The sequence below is a fragment of the Anomaloglossus baeobatrachus genome, chromosome 2 (assembly GCF_048569485.1).
Source record: "Anomaloglossus baeobatrachus isolate aAnoBae1 chromosome 2, aAnoBae1.hap1, whole genome shotgun sequence".
NCBI lineage: Eukaryota > Metazoa > Chordata > Amphibia > Anura > Aromobatidae > Anomaloglossus > Anomaloglossus baeobatrachus.
Window position 1 is genome coordinate 442,538,596 of NC_134354.1, and position 20,060 is coordinate 442,558,655.

The 20,060-nt window shown below is 48.5% G+C and overlaps 1 protein-coding gene across 1 annotated transcript in view; it reads left to right on the plus strand.

The window, feature by feature from the left end:
- The window catches only part of SSC4D (scavenger receptor cysteine rich family member with 4 domains), a 256,419-nt gene that overhangs the window by 216,867 nt on the left and 19,492 nt on the right, over positions 1-20,060 (plus strand). Inside the window, exons 4-5 of the mRNA XM_075336278.1 lie at positions 18,226-18,297; positions 18,854-19,168. Coding sequence (XP_075192393.1) covers positions 18,226-18,297; positions 18,854-19,168 — 387 coding nt within the window. The remainder of the gene's footprint in view (positions 1-18,225; positions 18,298-18,853; positions 19,169-20,060) is intronic.

Sequence of the window (20,060 nt, forward strand, 5' to 3'; positions counted from 1 at the left end):
CACTTTTAGGATGGCACAAAAAGTGTCAGCTCTTTGGGCAAATAAAATAGCATGGCAACAATGGTCAGGTGTGTACAATGCCCAGTTGCTGTGGGTCAGTGGAAAGCAAATGAAGCCTCACTTTCTATCCCTGCTAATGAAAAAATGTTGCAAGGAATTTCCTGAGTTGAGGTAGGCAGACGCTGTTATCTAAAGCCCTACATAGCATTTGCACGGACCTGCCTAGCAGCTATGGCTATGAACGCCTGTAAATCAGCCTTGAAAAGGGCTGAAATAACCAGCAGACCCTAATCCCTAAAGCGCTGTGTAGATTGCACTGTATCTTTATAGCGCACACAGCAGCAGCAGCATCGGGAGCGGTGACTGTCACCCACACGCAGAAGACAGATAATGGCGGCGACGTGGAAAATGGCCGTATCTTATAAGGCAAGGACATGTGACATGCACAGCCTATGACACATGCCCTTGCTTGTCTGGCAAAAATCCACTAAGCTGTATGTGTCTCTGTGATTTGCTGACAGCCTGGCCCGCCCCACTGTACGCGTGGTTAGGAAAAAAAAAAAAATGGCGATCGGCATTCTCAGCACTCAGCAGCAGCACAGATCTAAACCCCGTCCCCCCCCAGCACACTATACACTGAAATTTGGTAATAGTGTGATTCACAGTGACTCACACTATTACAGTGAAAAGCCAACTAGTAACTAGCTAGGCGTTTTGTTGATCGAACCGTTCTCGAACGTAACTCGAACTGTTGAGCTTTTAGCAAAAAGCTCGAGTTCGAGCTCGAGCTCGAACACCCCCCAAAGTCACTCAAATAGTGCTGAGCGGATCCGGACTGTAAACGTCCGGATCTGCGCGGTTTCAGCGCTATCCCCGGGCCGGACCCGGGAGCGGGATTCCGGCTGCACGATCCGGAATCGGCAATTAATAAAAATGGAAAAAAAACAATAAATAAATGAGCGCTTCATACTTACCGAGACTCTGTCATGGCGGCACACTGCTTCCGAGTCGTGCTTTCACTTCCTGTGCTGTGCACACAATCACACATCTTCCGTGTTTTCCCCGCCCACCGGCCGTCCTCTCAGCTGTGGTTGGTTCCTGGCTGACGCGTCCTCCAGCCTGTGACAGTCTCTGCCACGGTCATCGCTTATCGCGGCTCAGAAATGGGCTGCACTCAGAGCGGGTAGCCGTGCTCTATAGCTGCTCGCTCTGAGATGTAGCAGAGTCGGATGTGTCGCCGCGGGACTTCTCCTGTGGATTACGTTGGAGCTGCAGGGTGTTTGGGGCTTAATAAAGTGGTGAAGGAGGAGTGTTTTGTACTTTATTTCAAATAAAGGATTTTTCTGTGTGTCTGTGTTTGTGTTTATTTACTGTTACTTCCAGGTTTGTGTGATGCAGGTATCTGATAGACTCCTGCGCCATCACACAAACCTAGGGTTTAGCAGCAGCCGTGCGCCGCTGCTAACCCCTGCTCTTACCCTGACTGGCACCGCATCATGCCAGCGGGAAGAGCCAGTAGCGCACACCGGTATGGTCGCATCTAACAGATGTGGCACTACCGGACGGCTGCGGGCTGAGGATATACCAGCCCCCAGCCGGCGTTATCTTGGCTGGGGATGAAAATAAGGGGGACCGCACGTCGTTTTTTTTTTTTTTACTTTCACCGGAATCACACATGCAAGGGGCTCATGCGAGTCTGCCATGGCAGCACCCGGCAGCCTCGCACGTGTGACTCTGGTCACTGTATACACAGCACAGATACAGCGCGACAGCGGGGGCTGCAGCCGCGCGCTATACCTGTGCTGCCGAGTGTTTACCACCGTGAACTGAACTGACAGACAGTGCACTACTTTCCCCACTCACCGGCCGTCCTGGCGCCTGTGATTGGTTGCAGTTAGCTGACACGCTGCCACTCAGGATGGGGCATGTCTAGCTGCAACCAACACATGCCGGTGGGCGGGGAAAACCATGAATATTGAATTGTCAGCTCCGGAAGAAAATAGCGTGACCCGGAAGGAGTGTGCCGCCATGACAGCGCCCCGGTGAGTATGCCGCGCTCGCTCCTAGCCCCCCTAGCGCCTCCACAAACATTTTTACTCTCCAGATTCCGGACCCCATTGACTTATATGGGCACCGGATTCCGGAGCGGATCGGATTCTTTTTTAAATCTGTTAGTGATCCGCCGGCCCTGGATTATTGGCCGTTCGATCAGCTCTACACTCAAACATAAAATTGGCGAACCTCGAGCCTCAAACATCGCTCAACTCTAATCACAAGATGTTTCTTGTGTGGCATCTGGGTAATGAGATACCTTTTTATAGGCCAGACATTGAACTAGATATTATTTTTCACTAAGTGGAAGGCTTGCTTTCTAATCACAGATAGATTTCAATGATCCCAAAAACACAGCCAAGGAAAATGTCAATTGATTTCAGAAAAAGAAATGAAAGCTGCTAGAATGGTACAGCCAATCACCTGACCTGAATCCAATGAAAAATTTATGGATGGAACTAAATCTCAGAATTCATAGAAAGAGCCCAATGGAGCCTTCAGGATTTGAAGTCTGTTTGTGTGGAAGAATGAGCCATTATCACATGAGACTAGTTTGTTTAAACAGGAGGCATCTTAAAGCTGTCATTACCAACAAAATCTTTTGTACAAAGTATTAAATACATTTCAGTAAGTGTTCAAAATTTTTTCCCAATGTCATTTCTTCTTATTATTATACATCACTACATTTATAGACATTTATGGTTTAATTACCTTTCCTGTGTAGATCGGATGGGCTGTAAGCGACTTGTGGCGAGAAATTCATGTCAATAGCACCTTTAGAAATAAATTTACATAATATTGGTGACGTGTTCAATACTTATTTCACTTGCTGTGTGTGTGTATATATATATATGTATATGTATATATATATATATATATATATATATACAGTACAAACCAAAAGTTTGGACACACCTTCTCATTCAAAGAGTTTTCTTTATTTTCATGACTCTAAAAATTGTAGATTCACATTGAAGGCATCAAAACTATGAATTAAAACATGTGGAATGAAATACTTAAAAAAGTGTGAAACAACTGAACATATGTCTTATATTCTAGGTTCTTCAAAGTAGCCACCTTTTGCTTTGCTTACTACTTTGCACACTCTTGGCATTCTCTTGATGAGCTTCATGAGGTAGTCACCGGTCTTCCAACAGTCTTGAAGGAGTTCCCAGAGATTCTTAGCACTTGGCCCTTTTGCCTTCACTCTGCGGTCCAGCTCACCCCAAACCATCTCAATTGGGTTCAGGTCTGGTGACTGTGGAGACCAGGTCATCTGACGTAGCACCCCATCACTCTCCTTCTTAGTCAAATAGCCCTTACACAGCCTGGAGTTGTGTTTGGGGTCATTGTCCTGTTGAAAAATAAATGATGGTCCAACTAAACGAAAACCAGATGGAATAGCACGCCACTGCAAGATCCTGTGGTAGGCATGCTGGTTCTGTATGCCTTCAATTTTGAATAAATCCCCAACAGTGTCAGCAGCAAAGCACCCCCACACCTCCTTCTCCATGCTTCATGGTAAGAACCAGGCATGTAGAGTCCATCCGTTCACCTTTTCTACAAAGACACGGTGGTTGGATCCAAAGATCTCAAATTTGGACTCATCAGACCAAAGCACAGATTTCCACTGGTCTAATGTCCATTCCTTGTGTTCTTTAGCTCAAACAAGTCTCTTCTGCTTGTTGCCTCTCCTTAGCAGTGGTTTCCTAGCAGCTATTTCACCATGAAGGCCTGCTGCACAAAGTCTTGTCTTAATAGTTGTTCTACAGATGAGAAGATGTGTCCAAACTTTTGGTCTGTACTGTACATATATATATATAGTCCCTGACAGATATTCTGCCGCTTATCCATGTTATTTAAGTGAAAGCTTATAACCTGACATTAAATTCATCCATTGGTTTCATAAATTACTCTTTTGAAAGCTTAAACCCTCCCATATTTGGTTTAGGTTATGAAAGTAAAGTTGCTGCAAAGCTGAAATATTGATCATTTAATGAACACAGAAAGGTCAGTGTGCCGCCGCCACACCCGCAGCAGCCGGGTTCTGCCCACTGGTGTGCCTGTCTTGCCCTTCGGGGGGTGACTAGGGTTTCAGGTCGGCTGTATGTGACTCTATGAGGGATGGTGTTATGCGGGGGACTAGTGTGTGACTACCTGGATTTGCCAGGGCGTCACATTCCCCCTTGGTTTAATACAGACCGTCCGCGAGCTGTCCGACCACCAACATTTATTTAACAGGAACTGGAAATAGAAAAAGGAACAGTTTACAAGTATACTAACATTAAATACATTGGTTTCTTTCTTTCCTTACGGGAGGCATATTGCTTAAACGTTACACACTTAAACCGGGACGGGACAGGTCAGGTCCTTCTCACCGCACCCCCACCAAAAACAACATGCCCCCTGGTGCCACCGCTAAGCACTGGTGCGCACCCCTTGCCCAAGTCCAGGACAGGTCCGGGTTTTGCCCTTACGGGCCGGGTAAAAAGTTCCTTACCCGGCAGTCTATCTCAAGGGTCCAAAACAAGAAAGCTTACGGAGACACTATCACATGTTTCTCAACGCTGGCAGGAAACTAGCCAGGTCTTTCTCCGGGAAGGAACAACCATGGGAAGGGCAGTCTCCAGTCAAGGAGACCACCAATGTCAAATATGGTATCCATCCACAGACAGCTGTTTTAGGGTATTTGTCCCTCATCAGTGGGGAGTAGGAAACTGGCTAGTGGGAGCAATGCCTAGTAGAAGACTACATAAGCAAGATTGGTTGACCTTAGGGAGACCAACATCCAACACCGTGGAGACACTATCACATGTTTCTCAACGCAGTGATTCTAGAGCAATGCCCCCTGGGAAATATTCAAAACAAGAAAGCCTGCAGAGACACCATCACATGTTTCTCAACGCTGGCAGGAAACTAGCCAGGTCTTTCACTGGGAAGGAACAACCACGGGAAGGGCAGTCTCCAGTCAAGGAGACCACCTATGCCAAACATGGTATCCATCCACAGACAACTGTTTTGGGTTATTTGCCCCTCTTCAGTGTGGAGTAGGAAACTGGCTAGTGGGAGCAATGCCTAGTAGAAGACTACATAAGCAAGGATGGTTGACCTTAGGGAGACCAACATCGCGGAGACACCATCACGTGTTTCTCAACACAGTGATTCTAGAGCAATGCCCCCTGGGAAATAATCAAAACAAGAAAGCCTGCGGAAACACCATCACATGTTTCTCAACAATGGCAGGAAACTAGCAAGGTCTTTTACCGGGAAGGAACAACCACAGGAAGGGCAGTCTCCAGTCAAGGAGACCACCTATGCCAAACATGGTATCCATCCACAGACAGCTGTTTCAGGGTATTTGCCCCTCATCAGTGTGGAGTAGGAAACTGGCTAGTGGGAGAAATGTCTAGTAGAAGACTACATAAGCAAGGGTGGTTGAGCTTAGGGAGACCAACATCCAACACCGCGGAGATAACATCACGGTTTCTCAACGCAGTGATTCTAGAGCAATGCCCTCTGGGAAATATTCAAAACAAGAAAGCCTGCAGAGACACCATCACATGTTTCTCAATGCTGGCAGGAAACTAGCCAGGTCTTTCACTGGGAAGGAACAACCATGGGAAGGGCAGCCTCCAGTCAAGTAGACCACCTATGCCTAACATGGTATCCATCCACAGACAGCTGTTTTGGGGTATTTGCCCCTCATCAGTGTGGAGTAGGAAACTGGCTAGTGGGAGCTATGCCTAGTAGAAGACTACATAAGCAAGGGTGGTTGACCTTAGGGAGACCAACATCCAACACCGTGGAGACACCATCACGTTTTTCTCAATGCAGTGATTCTAGAGCAGGGGTGGGGAACCTCCGGCCCGCGGGCCGCATGCAGCCCGCCATGACCTTTTATGTGGCCCCCGGGCAGATTCCCGGGGGAGGCAGTGCTGGTGCTGTCACCGCGGTCTTGCTGCCGCCGGCCCTTTAAATGCACACATTGCTGTTTGTGCTGCAATGTGTTCTCCCGTCGGCCAGTGCCAATTGTGGGTGGGTCCACAGCAGCCTCACAGCTTCCAGCGTTCTGTGTCCGCCCCCTGCCCTCCGGAGATCAGTGCCTGCCTTCTCCTTCTGATGATGCAGTGTGTCCGGCTCCTGCACTCCGGTGATGTGAATGCAATGCTGCTGTGAGTCCAGCGCCGACCCTCTGCTGCTATGTGCCCTGCCCAATGCTTTGTGCCTCCCCACACCAGTTCTGTAAACCTTCTCCCCCAGAGTTGCATGAAACTCTCAGCGCAGTGTGCCCCCCAATGTCCTGTGTGTACCCCTCCCCCAGTCCTGTGTGCAGCCCCCCAATGTCCTGTGTGCACCCCTCCCCCAGTCCTGTGTGCAGCCCCCCAATGTCCTGTGTGCAGCCCATCACCCAGTAGTCCTGTTTGCACCCCCCCAATCCTGTGTGCACCCCTCCCCCAGTCCTGTGTGCAGCCCCCCAATGTCCTGTGTGCACCCCCACACAATCCTGTGTGCACCCCCCAGTCCTGTGTGCACCCCCCAGTCCTGTGTGCACCCCCCCAGTCCTGTGTGCAGCCCCCCCCCAGTGATGTCTGTGCCTCCCCCCAGTGATGTCTGTGCCCCCAGCCCCGCGTGTGGTGTCTGTGCCCCCAGCCCCATGCCCCCAGTTAATGAATTGCTTCACCCAATATAGCAGGGTCATTTAAACATTGATAATTTTGTGCGGCCCCCGAAGGTTGGTAGAAGTTTCCAAATGGCCCCCGACAGAAAAAAGGTTCCCCACCCCTGTTCTAGAGCAATGCCCCCTGGGAAATATTCCAAACAAGAAAGCCCGCGGTGATACCATCACATGTTTCTCAACAATGGCAGGAAACTAGCCAGGTCTTTCACCGGGAGGAACAACCATGGGAAGGGCAGTCTCCAATCAAGAAGACCACCTATGCCACCATGGTATCCATCCATAGACAACTGTTTTGGGGTATTCGCCCCTCATCAGTGTGGAGTAGGAAACTGGCTAGTGGGAGCAATGCCTAGTAGAAGACTACATAAGCAAGGATGGTTGACCTTAGGGAGACCAACATCCAACACCGCGGAGACACCATCACGTGTTTCTCAGCGCAGGGATTCTAGAGCAATGCCCCCTGGGAAATATTCAAAACAAGAAAGCCTGCAGGGACACCATCACATGTTTCCCAATGCTGGCAGGAAACTAGCCAAGTCTTTCACTGGGAAGGAACAACCACGGGAAGGGCAGTCTCCAGTCAAGGAGACCACTAATGCCAAACATGGTATCCATCCACAGACAGCTGTTTCGGGGTATTTGCCCCTCATCAGTGTAGAGTAGGAAATTTTCCCAGGGGGCATTGCTCTAGAATCACTGCGTTGAGAAACACGTGATGGTGTCTCCGCGGTGTTGGATGTTGGTCTCCCTAAGGTCAACCATCCTTGCTTATGTAGTCTTCTACTAGGCATTGCTCCCACTAGCCAGTTTCCTACTCCACACTGATGAGGGGCAAATACCTCAAAACAGCTGTCTGTGGATGGATACCATGTTTGGCATAAGTGGTTTCCTTGACAGGAGACTGCCCTTCTCGTGGTTGTTCCTTCCCGGTGCAAGACCTGACTAGTTTCCTGCCAGCGATGAGAAACATGTGATGGTGTCTCCGCAGGCTTTCTTGTTTTGAATATTTCCCTGGGGGCATTGCTCTAGAATCACTGTGTTGAGAAACACGTGATAGTGTCTCCGCGGTGTTGGATGTTGGTCTCCCTCAGGTCAACCATCTTTGCTTATCTCAAGGGTCCCACGTCCAGGGGACCCCTGGCCTGGAGGGTAGTCACCGGTTTTGGTGGTGACTGGCCCTCGGACAACTCTACCGCAGGCTCTTCCTCCAATCAGCCTCTCCAGAGACTGCAGCAGGGTGAGAAGGTTGGTCAGGGACTATTTACAAGGCCCAATAGTTTTTGGGTTGGCTTTCCAGTCCAAAGCCATGGTCCATTTTTAAAATTTTGAAACTTCAGGAACGGTGCACAGTCCCAACGGGGACTGGTATAACTAAGTTAGCCGGGGTTCTGCTACCTTAACTTTTAATCAGGTAAAGATGGTGGAGAGGGGTGGGTGTGCAGCTGGTCACCCATTTTTACCCACTTTTTCACATCGTGGGTGAACCACCACCTCTCTCCACAGTGCTGGGTGTACGAGACCATTTTCCGGGTTCCAGGTCTCGATCCGGGTGGGCAACGGGCAGATGAGGGGCGACATCCCTCCGGGATACAAAGATCTCGGCCTCCAGGCCTGGCTCATTTATGAAGCCCCATCCTCTCTGGGCATTGAAGTGCCAGACTTGCCCTTGAAATGTTGGGCCGCGCACCCGGAATGTGGCGTTCCAGAGGTGGTCCTTATCGGTGTATGTCCGGGACAGCACCTCCGGCTTTCTCTTCTCCCGGGGCGCGATCTCCTTCTTCAGCTGGCGCTGCTGCCGCTTCCAATACGGGGCACCGGCCTCATACTCGGCTTCCACCCGCGCGGGGTCCAAGCCCAGCCGGACACACTCTGTGCCGGCTACGACCGGCACCACTGGCAATGGAAGGCTCTGCTGTGTCGTGGCCCGCTCTGCTGCCCTTCAGGTGCATCCCTGCTGCACCTCAGCCGGGACTGGGAACTGGGGAGCGGTCGGCGTCTCAGCCGCTGCCGACTTCCGGTCGGGCGCCGCCTCGGTCGGGCCGACTTCCGGTCGGGCGGACTGTCGGGGCCATCATCGTGGTTGCGGCTTGGCTCGGGACCGGAGAGGACGTCTTCTGGGCTTTGGTCTGGCGTGGAGCTGGTACGGGTGCCGGGGCGGTGTCGTGCTCACAGCCTGATGATTCCACTGGCGGGTCCTCACAGGCAGATGGAACGGGGACCGAGCGGGGTGTCGGCTACAGGTACGGGCAGCAAGGGAAGCGGCGTGGCGGACGTGGACAGATCGGGCCCCTTGGCCTGATGGGCCGGTCCCGGTTCGACATAGGGGCGTGGCTCGCTTTCCTGCTCCTCCGAGGTCGCCTCCACTTCACACGCCCGAACGGGTGCAGCCAACTCCGCCATCTCGGCCGTCCATCGCTTCAGCAAGAAGTTAGCCTGAGCCTGGATCTTGCTGCACATGCATTCTGTCTGGGCTTCCACCCAGTCAGCTGTTCCGGGCACGGGTTCCTCCACTGCTGGTTTGCCAGACTGGTCTGCCATCTTTCTCTGTTGGTGTCCAGGAACAAAAGGGTAGCAGAGTCCTGTCGTCTCTGCCCTTTATCTGCTCGGTTGTTGGTGTTTATTCCTGGAGAATTGGCTCATTATGTTCTTGACTGTTGTTCCTTTGCAGTTCACCTTCTGATGGCATTGAATTAAGATCTGGCGTTATGTATTGTCTACAACATGAAGATAACGGCAAGGGATGTTTCAACAGAATAAGAGATCAAACTATGATCAGTGAAAAAGTGGAGGGAAGAGATCAAGAGTGAATCCAGCAATAGAACCTGTGATGAACCTTGGGGGTTGACGTCTACCGGGACCTATATATTATTTGTGACTGGACATTATGCCGGTATACACGATTTATGCCCTCTACTTTTTGTCCTGATATATCAGAAAGGGCAGTGCGAGTGGATTGTAGTGTCCGTTTCTGTCTCTGATTATTTCAGAAATATGATATGAGTCAACCCATGGTCAAATTTTATCTGGTCCTGTGGCACTCTATTATTGAGCTTAAATACACTATGTTCACTTGAATTTTGATCTTATATGTATTATTAAGCTCGTGATGACACTTATTATATGTCCACCTGAAGATCACTGTTTTTTCCTCAATTATGCCTGTAGTATAGATTGTCCATATTTACCATTGAGTCTGGCACGGAGGTTTCTTTCTAAAAACTATATATCCCTATTTTCATCTACTTATCTTCCCTAATCATAGATTTAGTTGGTACTTACAGATCCACCTCTATTTACCCTTAGGAATATTTATCTGTATAATGTCTGGATTCGAACGCAGATTCTTGTTTGCTCTGGCACTTGTGCTCGTGTATATCCATCTCCCTGAACTCTATATGCTGCGTTAGATCTGCCTGTGCTGCTGGGAGGGACGCCTTCTACCATGCACGGCTCGCGCATGCGCATTACGATCTGTTTACATGCTCCATTCCCTGGTTGTGTGCACGTGGCTACTGTGTCGTCACGTGCACCCTTGGACTTCCGGTTTTGTCTGCACAGGCACCATCATGCACTGTGCGATCGCTCGCTTCCCTATTAGCAGACCGCTGGGGCACCCAGTGGCTTCAGGCAGCTGTAATTAATTTAACGGCAATTGGCAGGTAATCACCTAATCATTATCTGTGTATATATATATATGTGTGGTGGGTCCTTTGTCTTACACCTCCCCTGACGAAGCTGCTAGTCAGCGCAACGCGTTGGGCCGTTTCCTGACCCCACTTTTACTCTTTGTACGATTCATGCATACCTTTCTTTGAGTGCGCCGGGCCCGGCTGGTAAATGCGCTTATTTTGCGCCCATACTGCTTGTATGATTAATGGACTTTGTGATTCTCCTTGCACTTTGTATGGGTGGAGAGCTGTGCACTCTCCTTGTATTCACAGTCTTGCCAGCCCAGGCATCTCTGGCACTTTGGCCATAGATCACAGAAACAACTAGTGTGATCTGCGGTCCCTGGCTGCATGAGCATAGTGAAATTCCCTGGCTGGGACTTGTTGTTCCACGTATTTTATCTGATGCTATGCGTTCTCTTTTCATGCAATTATATCCAACTTACCTAGTATTTGGCCACTCTTTGATTGATCATTGTGTCTCACACTCAGGGCCGGCTCCAGGTTTTTGTGGGCCCCGGGCGGAAGAGTCCCAGTGGGCCCCATCCACACACAGACACCGATACGAACATATACATATTTAAAGACAAACTCACAAAAATACATATAAACAGACAAATATATACAGTCATATACACTTACAGACACACACACACACAAGTCTGCTGCATACAGACAGACACACACACACACAACTCTGCTACATACAGACAAACACATACAACTCTGCTACATACAAACACATACAGCTCTGCTACATACAGACAAACACACACACAAACTCTGCTACATACAGACAAACACACACACAAACTCTGCTACATACAAACATACAACTCTGCTACATACAGACAAACACATACAACTCTGCTACATACAGACAAACACATACAACTCTGCTACATACAGACAAACACATACAACTCTGCTACATACAGACAAACACATACAACTCTGCTACATACAGACAAACACATACAACTCTGCTACATACAGACAAACACATACAACTCTGCTACATACAGACAAACACATACAACTCTGCTACATACAGACAAACACATACAACTCTGCTACATTCAGACAAACACATACAACTCTGCTACATTCAGACAAATGCACACAACTCTGCTGCTCTGTGGGGCCCACACCCGAGGCTTGGCGGGGACAGCACCAGCGGCAGCACCCGCGGCTCGGCGGGTACAGCACCCGCGGCACTGGCAGCACCCGCGGCTCGGCAGGGCCCACACCCGCGGCTCGGCGGGGCCAGCACCCGCGGCACTGGCAGCACCCGCGGCTCGGCAGGGCCCACACCCGCGGCTCGGCGGGGCCAGCACCCGCGGCTCGGCGGGGCCCACACCCGCGGAATCGGCGGGTGGGGGCATTGGCAGGGGCCAGGGCATACATCCAGGGGGTAGAAGCAGCTCACCGGGGCCTATAATGGGGAGGCGGGGAGGGCACTTACCCGATTAGGTCACGGTGGAGAGGGGGCCCACACAGCGCCGGACAGAAGCTCGCCTCCTTCATCTGTGGGACTGAGAAGGCGGTAGCTCCGCCCACAGGTGAAATTCAAACGAGGATGTCTGCGCGCCTTAAAGTGACGGCGCCGCAGATTGCTGCCGAGGACTGCGGTCCCCGGAACTCGGCCGGGGACCGCAGAACTGTAAAGGCGAGTGGGCCCCGGCCAAGGGACAGGAGAACTGACGAGGCCGAGTGGGCCCCCCCGGCTCTCCAGGGCCCCGGCATTTGCCCGGGTTTGCCGGGTGCTGACGCCGGCCCTGCTCACACTGTCATATATAATCTATATTGCTATAGCTATAGTACAAGGGTAGCATTGGAGGGGCCGGATGTGCATACTATTAATATGGACGCAGTCCTCAGTCATGTTATAACTGTGTAACTACCAATTTGAGGGCTCTCTTCACGTTATATACTACCTTAGTATTAATTGTCTTACTAGGTATTTGTCCTCATCTTTTGATCAAGAAGGTGTTTTGCATGTTATATATTGTTGATTGAACTACTATCTGTTTATCCACATGGAATGCAATTTATTTCAATTGGAGTATCCTTGAGGTCATATGTTATATGTGTATTTTAAAGGTTTTTATGATGTCCTTGTCTTTTCTTTTTGACCCAATAAAAATTTATTATATTTGAATATTGCATGATCCTGATGTGCGCCTCTATTATGTGTACTGTTTTCTCCTTTTTGCTTTATCTGCTCGGGTCACATGCTGCAGACTCTTCTCCCGCCCCCCTTAGTCATTTGCAAGCACTCCCTTGTGCGGCAGGTTAGTTTAGTTTTCGGCCTCAGGGTGTTGTTTCCTTCCGGCCGTGTTCCCAGGGGGCGGGTGTTCAGCTTTGCGCCCTTTCTCGGGGGAGAAGACACTGGGCTGTAGTTTTTCGCACCTAAAAATGGCGGCAAAATGGCGACTTCTGGAAATTTTTCAACGTATCACCGCTGACTGTCCAACTCAAGGTGCATTTCTACCAGGTAGGTGGATGGGTTTCAATCCTGTTCATGACACCAAGTTTCGGGGTGTGCCACCCCCATGCCTGCAGCAGCCAGGCTGCTCGGATCCGGACCCGCTGTGTGGCTCGAGGGATCCTCCAGACCTGGGGCTCATGCGGACATGCCGAATGAAAAGGGGGACGTAGTTGTGCGGCCTTGGCCGTATTCAGTTTGTGACGCGCACCCTCAGTGTGTGGTGAAGTGGGACACCACCGCTGCTGTTGTGTGATACCCGGGGGAGATGTTGTGGCAGCCGGATGTTAACCCCTCCGTGGGTAGGGATGGTTGCCCCGGGGCCCAGTGTCTCTGTCCAGGGTATGGCGATGGCAAGGGCTTTCACGCCCGGACGTACCAGGGGATATTTGGTTACTCACAATTAAATGAATCACACGAGTCTTTTGGTAAATCAAGGTGCTCGTGGCCAGCCGCCGCGGCAGGTTGGACTCTGGTCCCCCACCCGGGCTGGTGGTCACCGTCTTTTCCCTCCGCACTGTGTTTGCTTGTGTTGGACTTCCCGGTATGGAACATGGGAGTCTGCTCCCGGCTTTTTGTGTACCTGAGGAGCCATGCCCGCTGACGCTGACCTGTAGGATCTATGGGCCCTGGCGGTTGCCCTATCCCTCTTTGTGGGTGGTTGTCTGCTTTTGGGACTTTGGTTGGGACAGGACCTATATTCCTGCCCTCAATCGGTTGATTAGCTAGGCCGTTGGTTCCGGTCCTGGCTTCAGGATCCGAGTACCCCCTCTGTGCACGGTTTCCGATCGGGTCTCCGGTGTCTGTACCGGCAGGCTCCAACCCTGTCCCGGTCCACCTCGGATCTGCCAAGCCATCTTTCCATCATCTGCTGACGGAGACCACTGTCTGCCACCTAGCCAAGGCACCAGGGCTCCGACCCTGGCACCGTTCAACTTGAACTTCTCGTCTGCTGGAGCTACACCTAGCCCCAGCCTCCACTCCTCTCAACTTGAACTCTACTCTTGAACTGCTTGTTTTCCCGTCCCGGGCTGTCTAGACCCCTAGGTGGACGTTTCCTAACCGCCTGGCCCCGCCACTGGTGTACCTGTCTTGCCCTGAGGGGGGTGACTAGGGTTTCAGGTCGGCTGTATCTGACCCTGTGAGGGATGGTGTTATGCAGGGGCCTAGTATGTGACTACCTGGTTTTGCCAGGGCATCACATCAGATTTTAGCAAGACAAAAGTTTTGTCGCCTTGTTATATAATGCGCCCAATCCTAGTTTACATTCTCACTTGTGCTCACTAAATGATCAGTTAATTACTGGGTGTGTATAAAAAGAAACCCAGCACCCCAGACCTTCACTTGAACTGCAACTTGACCTCTGACAACATGCCAAAAATCCACCCTGCGACCAAAGCCTTGATTATCAAGAGGCTGAAGACCAGTTCCACTGCAGAGGTAGCTGGCACCTTTAATGTGTCTCAGCGTCAAGTACAAAGAATTAAAAAAAGATTTGAAGAGACTGGAGATGTTTTTGACAAGCCCAGGTCCGGCAGACTACGTAAGACAACTGCTCAGGAGGAACGTTTGTTGTTTAGAAAATCCAAAGCCAGCCTCTCTTCCACTGCAGCAGAGCTCCAAAAGGCCTGGTCCAAAAGTCCCTGTGTCAACTAGAACAGTTTGTAGGATTCTGTCTCGAAATAGCCTCCATGGTCAAATCAGTGCTTAGAAGCCAACACTAAACAAAAGGCAATTAAAAAAACGTGTGGCATTTGCCAGGTCCCACAGCCTGCTAAACAGATGGATGCTGGAAAAGTGGCAGAAGGTGGATTTCTCTGATGAATCTTCAGTTGAATTACACCACAGCCGCTGCAAATAATGCAGGAGACCAACTGGAACTTGTATGGATCCAGAAAACAGTTAAGTTTGGTGATGGAAAGTTCATGGTCTGGGGTTCCATTTAGTATGAGGTTTGCGAAACATTTTCAAGGTTGAAGACAATATCAATAGCCTAAAATATCAAGAAGTATTAGCTACCTCTTACATTCCCAATCATAAAAGGGGTCAAATTCTGCAGCAGGATGGTGCTCCATCTCATACAGCCATCTCTACAACAAAGTTCCTCCTGGCAAAGAAGTTCAAGGTGCTCAAGGACTGGCCAGACCAGTCACCAGACATGAACATCATTGAGCATGTTTGTGGTAGGATGAAAGAGGAAGCTTGGAAGACAAAACCAAAGAATCTAGATGAACTCTGGGGGGCATGTAAGACTGCATTCTTTGCTATTCCTTATGACTTCATGAATACATTGTATGAATCATTGTTGAACCGCATGGATGCAGTCTTTCAACTCATGGAAGTCAGACAAAATATTAAATATGGCTCTAATAGCACCACAACTTCATTCACCAATGTTATGCAACATCTCTTTGTATTAGAAGTTAATTATTTGTTTGAATTTCACATTACTTTCTGTGGGCGACAAAACCTTTGTTTTGCCAAAATCTAACCTTTCTGTGTTCATTAAATGATCAATATTTCAGCTTTGCAGCAACTTTATTTTCATAACCTAAACCAAATTTGGGAGGGTTTCAGCTTTCAAAAAAGTAATTTATAAAACCAATGAATGAATTTAAAGTCAGGTTATAAGCTTTTATTTACATAACATAGATAAGTGACAGAACTTCTGTCGGGGACTGTATACCGTATTTTTCGGATTATATGACGCACTTTTCCTCCCATAAATTTGGGAGGAAATTGAGGGGTGCATCTTAAATTCCGAATATAGCTTACAGGGGGGCTGTCTGTGCAGCGACCGGGTGCGTTTGGGCGGCTGGGTGCCTGTGGCTGTGTGCGGGCAGCCGGGTGCCTGTGGCTGCGTGCGGGCGGGCAGCCGGGTGCCTGTCAGTACCGGTTGGCTCTCTGTGTGTGCGTGTGGGCGGATAGGCTGCCTGCTGGCTGCCACACTGTGCGTGCGTGCTTCGAGCGGGTGGCTGTGCTGAAGGTGTCCCAGTGTGTATACAGTAGTAGTTTCAATGATGGCACTGGGAGTCAGCGCGTGCTCAGATGGAGCTTTTGGATGAGAGCTCCATCTGCGCACATGTCGCTCTAGGAGTCAGCGTGTGCTCAGATGGAGCCCTTGGATGAGAGCGCCATCTGCGCATGCGCCGCTCCAGGTGCCATCATTTGAACCGGGACCGCGGACACACTGGGACCCTCACTGCACCGGCTTGCTCCACCACTCACCCGCCGCCGCTGCTGCCTCCACGGACCCGCTGCGGCTGCCCCCACAGATGCCGCCGTGCCTGCCGCTATGGATGCCACTGCGCCTGCCGCCACTGCCACCACGGACCCGCTGCGGCTGACGCTACTGACCCGCTGCGGCTGACGCTACTGACCCGCTGCGGCTGACGCTACTGACCCACTGCGGCTGACGCTACTGACCCGCTGCGGCTGACGCTACTGACCTGCCGCGGCTGACGCTACTGACCCGCCGCGGCTGACACCACTGGCCCGCCGTGGCTGCCAGCACAACCTCTGCCTCCTGTGACCCTGCTTCACCACCACTGCTGCCCCCGTCTGGTAAGACAACACCGGATTATAAGACAGACCCCATTTTTATTTTTTTTACCTTTTTTTGTCTCTAAATTTGGGGTGCGTCTTATAATCTGGTGCGTCTTATAAAACGAAAAATGCGGTGTGTGTGTGTATATATATATAGTATATATATGTAAATGTACATCCATATTTGAAGAAGTTCTCAACGACATTGGTGTTATGAAAAGTAAATATTTAAAATATATTTGAAGGGATTCTTAGGGTGCTTAATGATTAATGTCTGAGCTATCAGGGTTGAAACCCCATACCCCAGCCAATCCGCAAAAAAATGCCAGAGGTAAGTACAGATTTGACATTTCCATCTGAGGTCATTAAAGCCATCTCTTGTTCAATGCAATAATACATTTTTAAGATTGACATGATCAATTGTAGAGTTCTCACTTTTTCTCCAGTAGACGTCTTTATTATGTTATTTACGAGAGGCTTCTGATAAGTCTTTAGCTTTACCCAGAAAAAAACGAGATAGGATGATGAAACTTTACATTAATTGAACATACACTCCACTGATGTCAACACACTTCTTGCATTGGTATTCCAAGTTCTGTAAGCCTAGCAAAAAGAAGGATTTCAGTTGTGCCTCAAACCAGGCATCCGTAGCAGCCATGGCATCAGAAATGGTGTGAAATTTGGTACCCTTGAGGTGTTTCTTCAGGTTTGGAAACAGATGATAGTCGGTGGGAGCTAGATCTGATGAATAAGGTGGGTGGTCAACCAGCTGGAAGCCCAGCTCTGCCAGTTTTGTCATGGTCGCTTGTGCAGTGTGAGCGGTGGCGTTGTCTTACAGGAACAAGATTCCTTTGGACAGCTTGCCACACTTTTTGGCCTTCAAAACTGCCTTCAATTGGTCCAAAAGTTTAATGCAATACTTTGTATTGATGGTGGAACCCTTTTGAAGATACTCCACTAGCAGCACGTCCTCCTTATCCCAGAACACAGATGCCATCTTCTTAGTGGCTGATTTTTGCACCCTGAATTTCTTTGGATGAGGAGAACCACTGTGCCTCCACTCTTTTGACTGCTCCTTGTTTTCAGGGTCATACAAATAAGTCCAGGTTTCATCCATAGTGACCAGTCAATCCAGGAAGTTCTTATCAGTCTATAAACGCTGACAAATGGACCAGGAAGTTTTCACTCGCATGCTTTTCTGATCTGTTGTCAAACATTTGGGGACCCACTTTGCAGATAGCTTCCTCATGTCCAAATGTTCATGGATAATGATTCAAGCAAGTTCACGGGAAATCCCCATGATGTCTGCTATTGCTTTAGCTGAAATTTGTTGATTCTCCAATATGAGACTGTGCACAGCATCAACAAGCTCCGGAACAACAACCACTCTCGGTCGTCCAGGATGCTCCTCATCATTGGTGCTGAAGTGGCCCGTTTTAAATTTGGAAACACAGTTCTTAACTGTGGAATGTGAAGGACATTGATCCCCCAATGTCTACGATAAATCACCATGAACAGAACATCCTTTGCGGACTTTCCTTGCAGAAACAAGAATTTTATCACTCCTCTGCTCTCAGTTGTTGTGAATATCGCATTAGACTTCGCCATTTTGTTTTCCCACGTGTGTAGAACACTGTTGCCATAAGTAAACAACACAAAAGTTTGAAAACATATATTAGGCACATAAGGCTTTCATGTGATGCCAAAGACTTATCCGCAGCCCCTCGTAGTAGCTAAACATATCTTAGATTAGTATCGATTTTGTTACTAAATTAAATTTGTTTCTCTTTCAGAGATTTTGCCAACTCCTAGTAAAAAGGGTCCGCTCACAAAACCTTCCACTACACCTTCACAAAATGTCCTTCGTAAGTATTTATACATGTACATGTCTTATCCCTGAACTTACTTCACCAGCTTCCAGCCATTCTGTCTCACAACCTAGGGGCCTTTTCAGCAAAGGCCAGATCCCTGTACAAGGAAGAAAGGGGACATCTTGGGACCTGCTAAAATGAATGCCTTGTGAAAAGTCTATCCATGTATGATAGACTGCCTATTCTCTTTGGATACCAAAAGATGGTAATAGTGCTTGTAAAGTGCTATTGAATATGTTGTACTATATAAGAGAATATAATAAGCCACAATGATAAATATCATTCATTTTAAGACTAAGTTCGCCTAAGTTTACATTTTAAGAATCAGATTGTATTGATAAAGATGCCCAATAGTGTGTGTGTGTGTGTGTGTGTGTGTGTGTGTGTGTATATATATATATATATATATATATATATATATATAATATACACCCTTCTCGGTAACCGTTTTCTCTCAAAAAAAAAAGAGAACTCTGGTTAATTTTTTATGTTTGCATTACTTATATTCTATATATTAACCATTACATTTTTTACTTGCATGTCATTTCAGGAGATGGCAGTATAAGATTGGTCAACGGAGCTGATTCCTGTCAGGGGAGAGTAGAAATCTTCTACAAGGGTAACTGGGGGACAATATGCGATGATGACTGGGGTATGAAGGATGCAGTTGTCGTATGCAGACAGATAAACTGTGGAGAAGCCCTGGACTATAAAAGTAATGCCTACTTTGGTTATGGGACTGGTCTAATACTATTGGACAATGTGAATTGTGATGGGTCAGAATCATACTTATCAGCTTGCTATAGTCTTGGCTGGGGAATTCATAACTGTGGCCACCATGAAGATGCTGGAATCATCTGTGCTGGTAAGTGACACGTTCAATATATTTAATCTTCCATTTTGATCTTGACACTTGCATTTTAAGGAGCAATAATTTACAGTGAAGATCCCTGAATAACAGACCTTTTTATCTATATTCTGCTATATTTCTTCTTTTAAAGGGAACCTGTCACCACATTTGTCCCTTATAAACTGCGGCCACCACCAGTAAGCTCTTATATACTGCATTCTAGAATGCTGTATATTCGAGTGAACAGGCTGCTTTATAACATAAAAAATAATCTTTTATTATGCCCACCTGTGGGGAGATTGGGTTTGATGGGCATCACAGTTCTCTGTCCGATGCCTCTTCCTTCCATAGCTGTCCTCTTTCCGAGCTCTGTGTGGATAACGCATCCTACTTCATCCACACAGAGGCCTCCTTGTTATGCATTTCTATACTGATGTTGGTTCAAGTGATTCCAGTACTGATTGTGGTTCAGGTTTTGTATTTATACACTGTTATTGGTTCTGGTGCTTTATTTTGGTACTGCTGGTAATTCTGGTGTTGTATTCATGCACTGGTGATGTCTCTGATGATGAATTTAAGGACTGATGGTAGTTCTGGTGATGTATTCAGGTTCTGATGGTGAATTTGGTGAGGTATTTCTGTGTTGTTAATTCTGGGAATGAATTTAAGTATTCTTGATTTAATGATGGTTGTGGTGATGTATTCCTGTACTGTTGGCAGTTCCGGTGCTTTATTTCTGTACTGTTGGTGGTTCTAGTGATACATTTCTGTACTGTTTGTTGTTCTGGTGATCGATTTCTCTATGGCTAGTAGTTCCGGTTATGGATTCCTGTACTGATGGTGGTTCTGGTGCAATATTCATATTCTAATGTGGTTCTGGTGATGTATTCATGTACTTATAATGGTT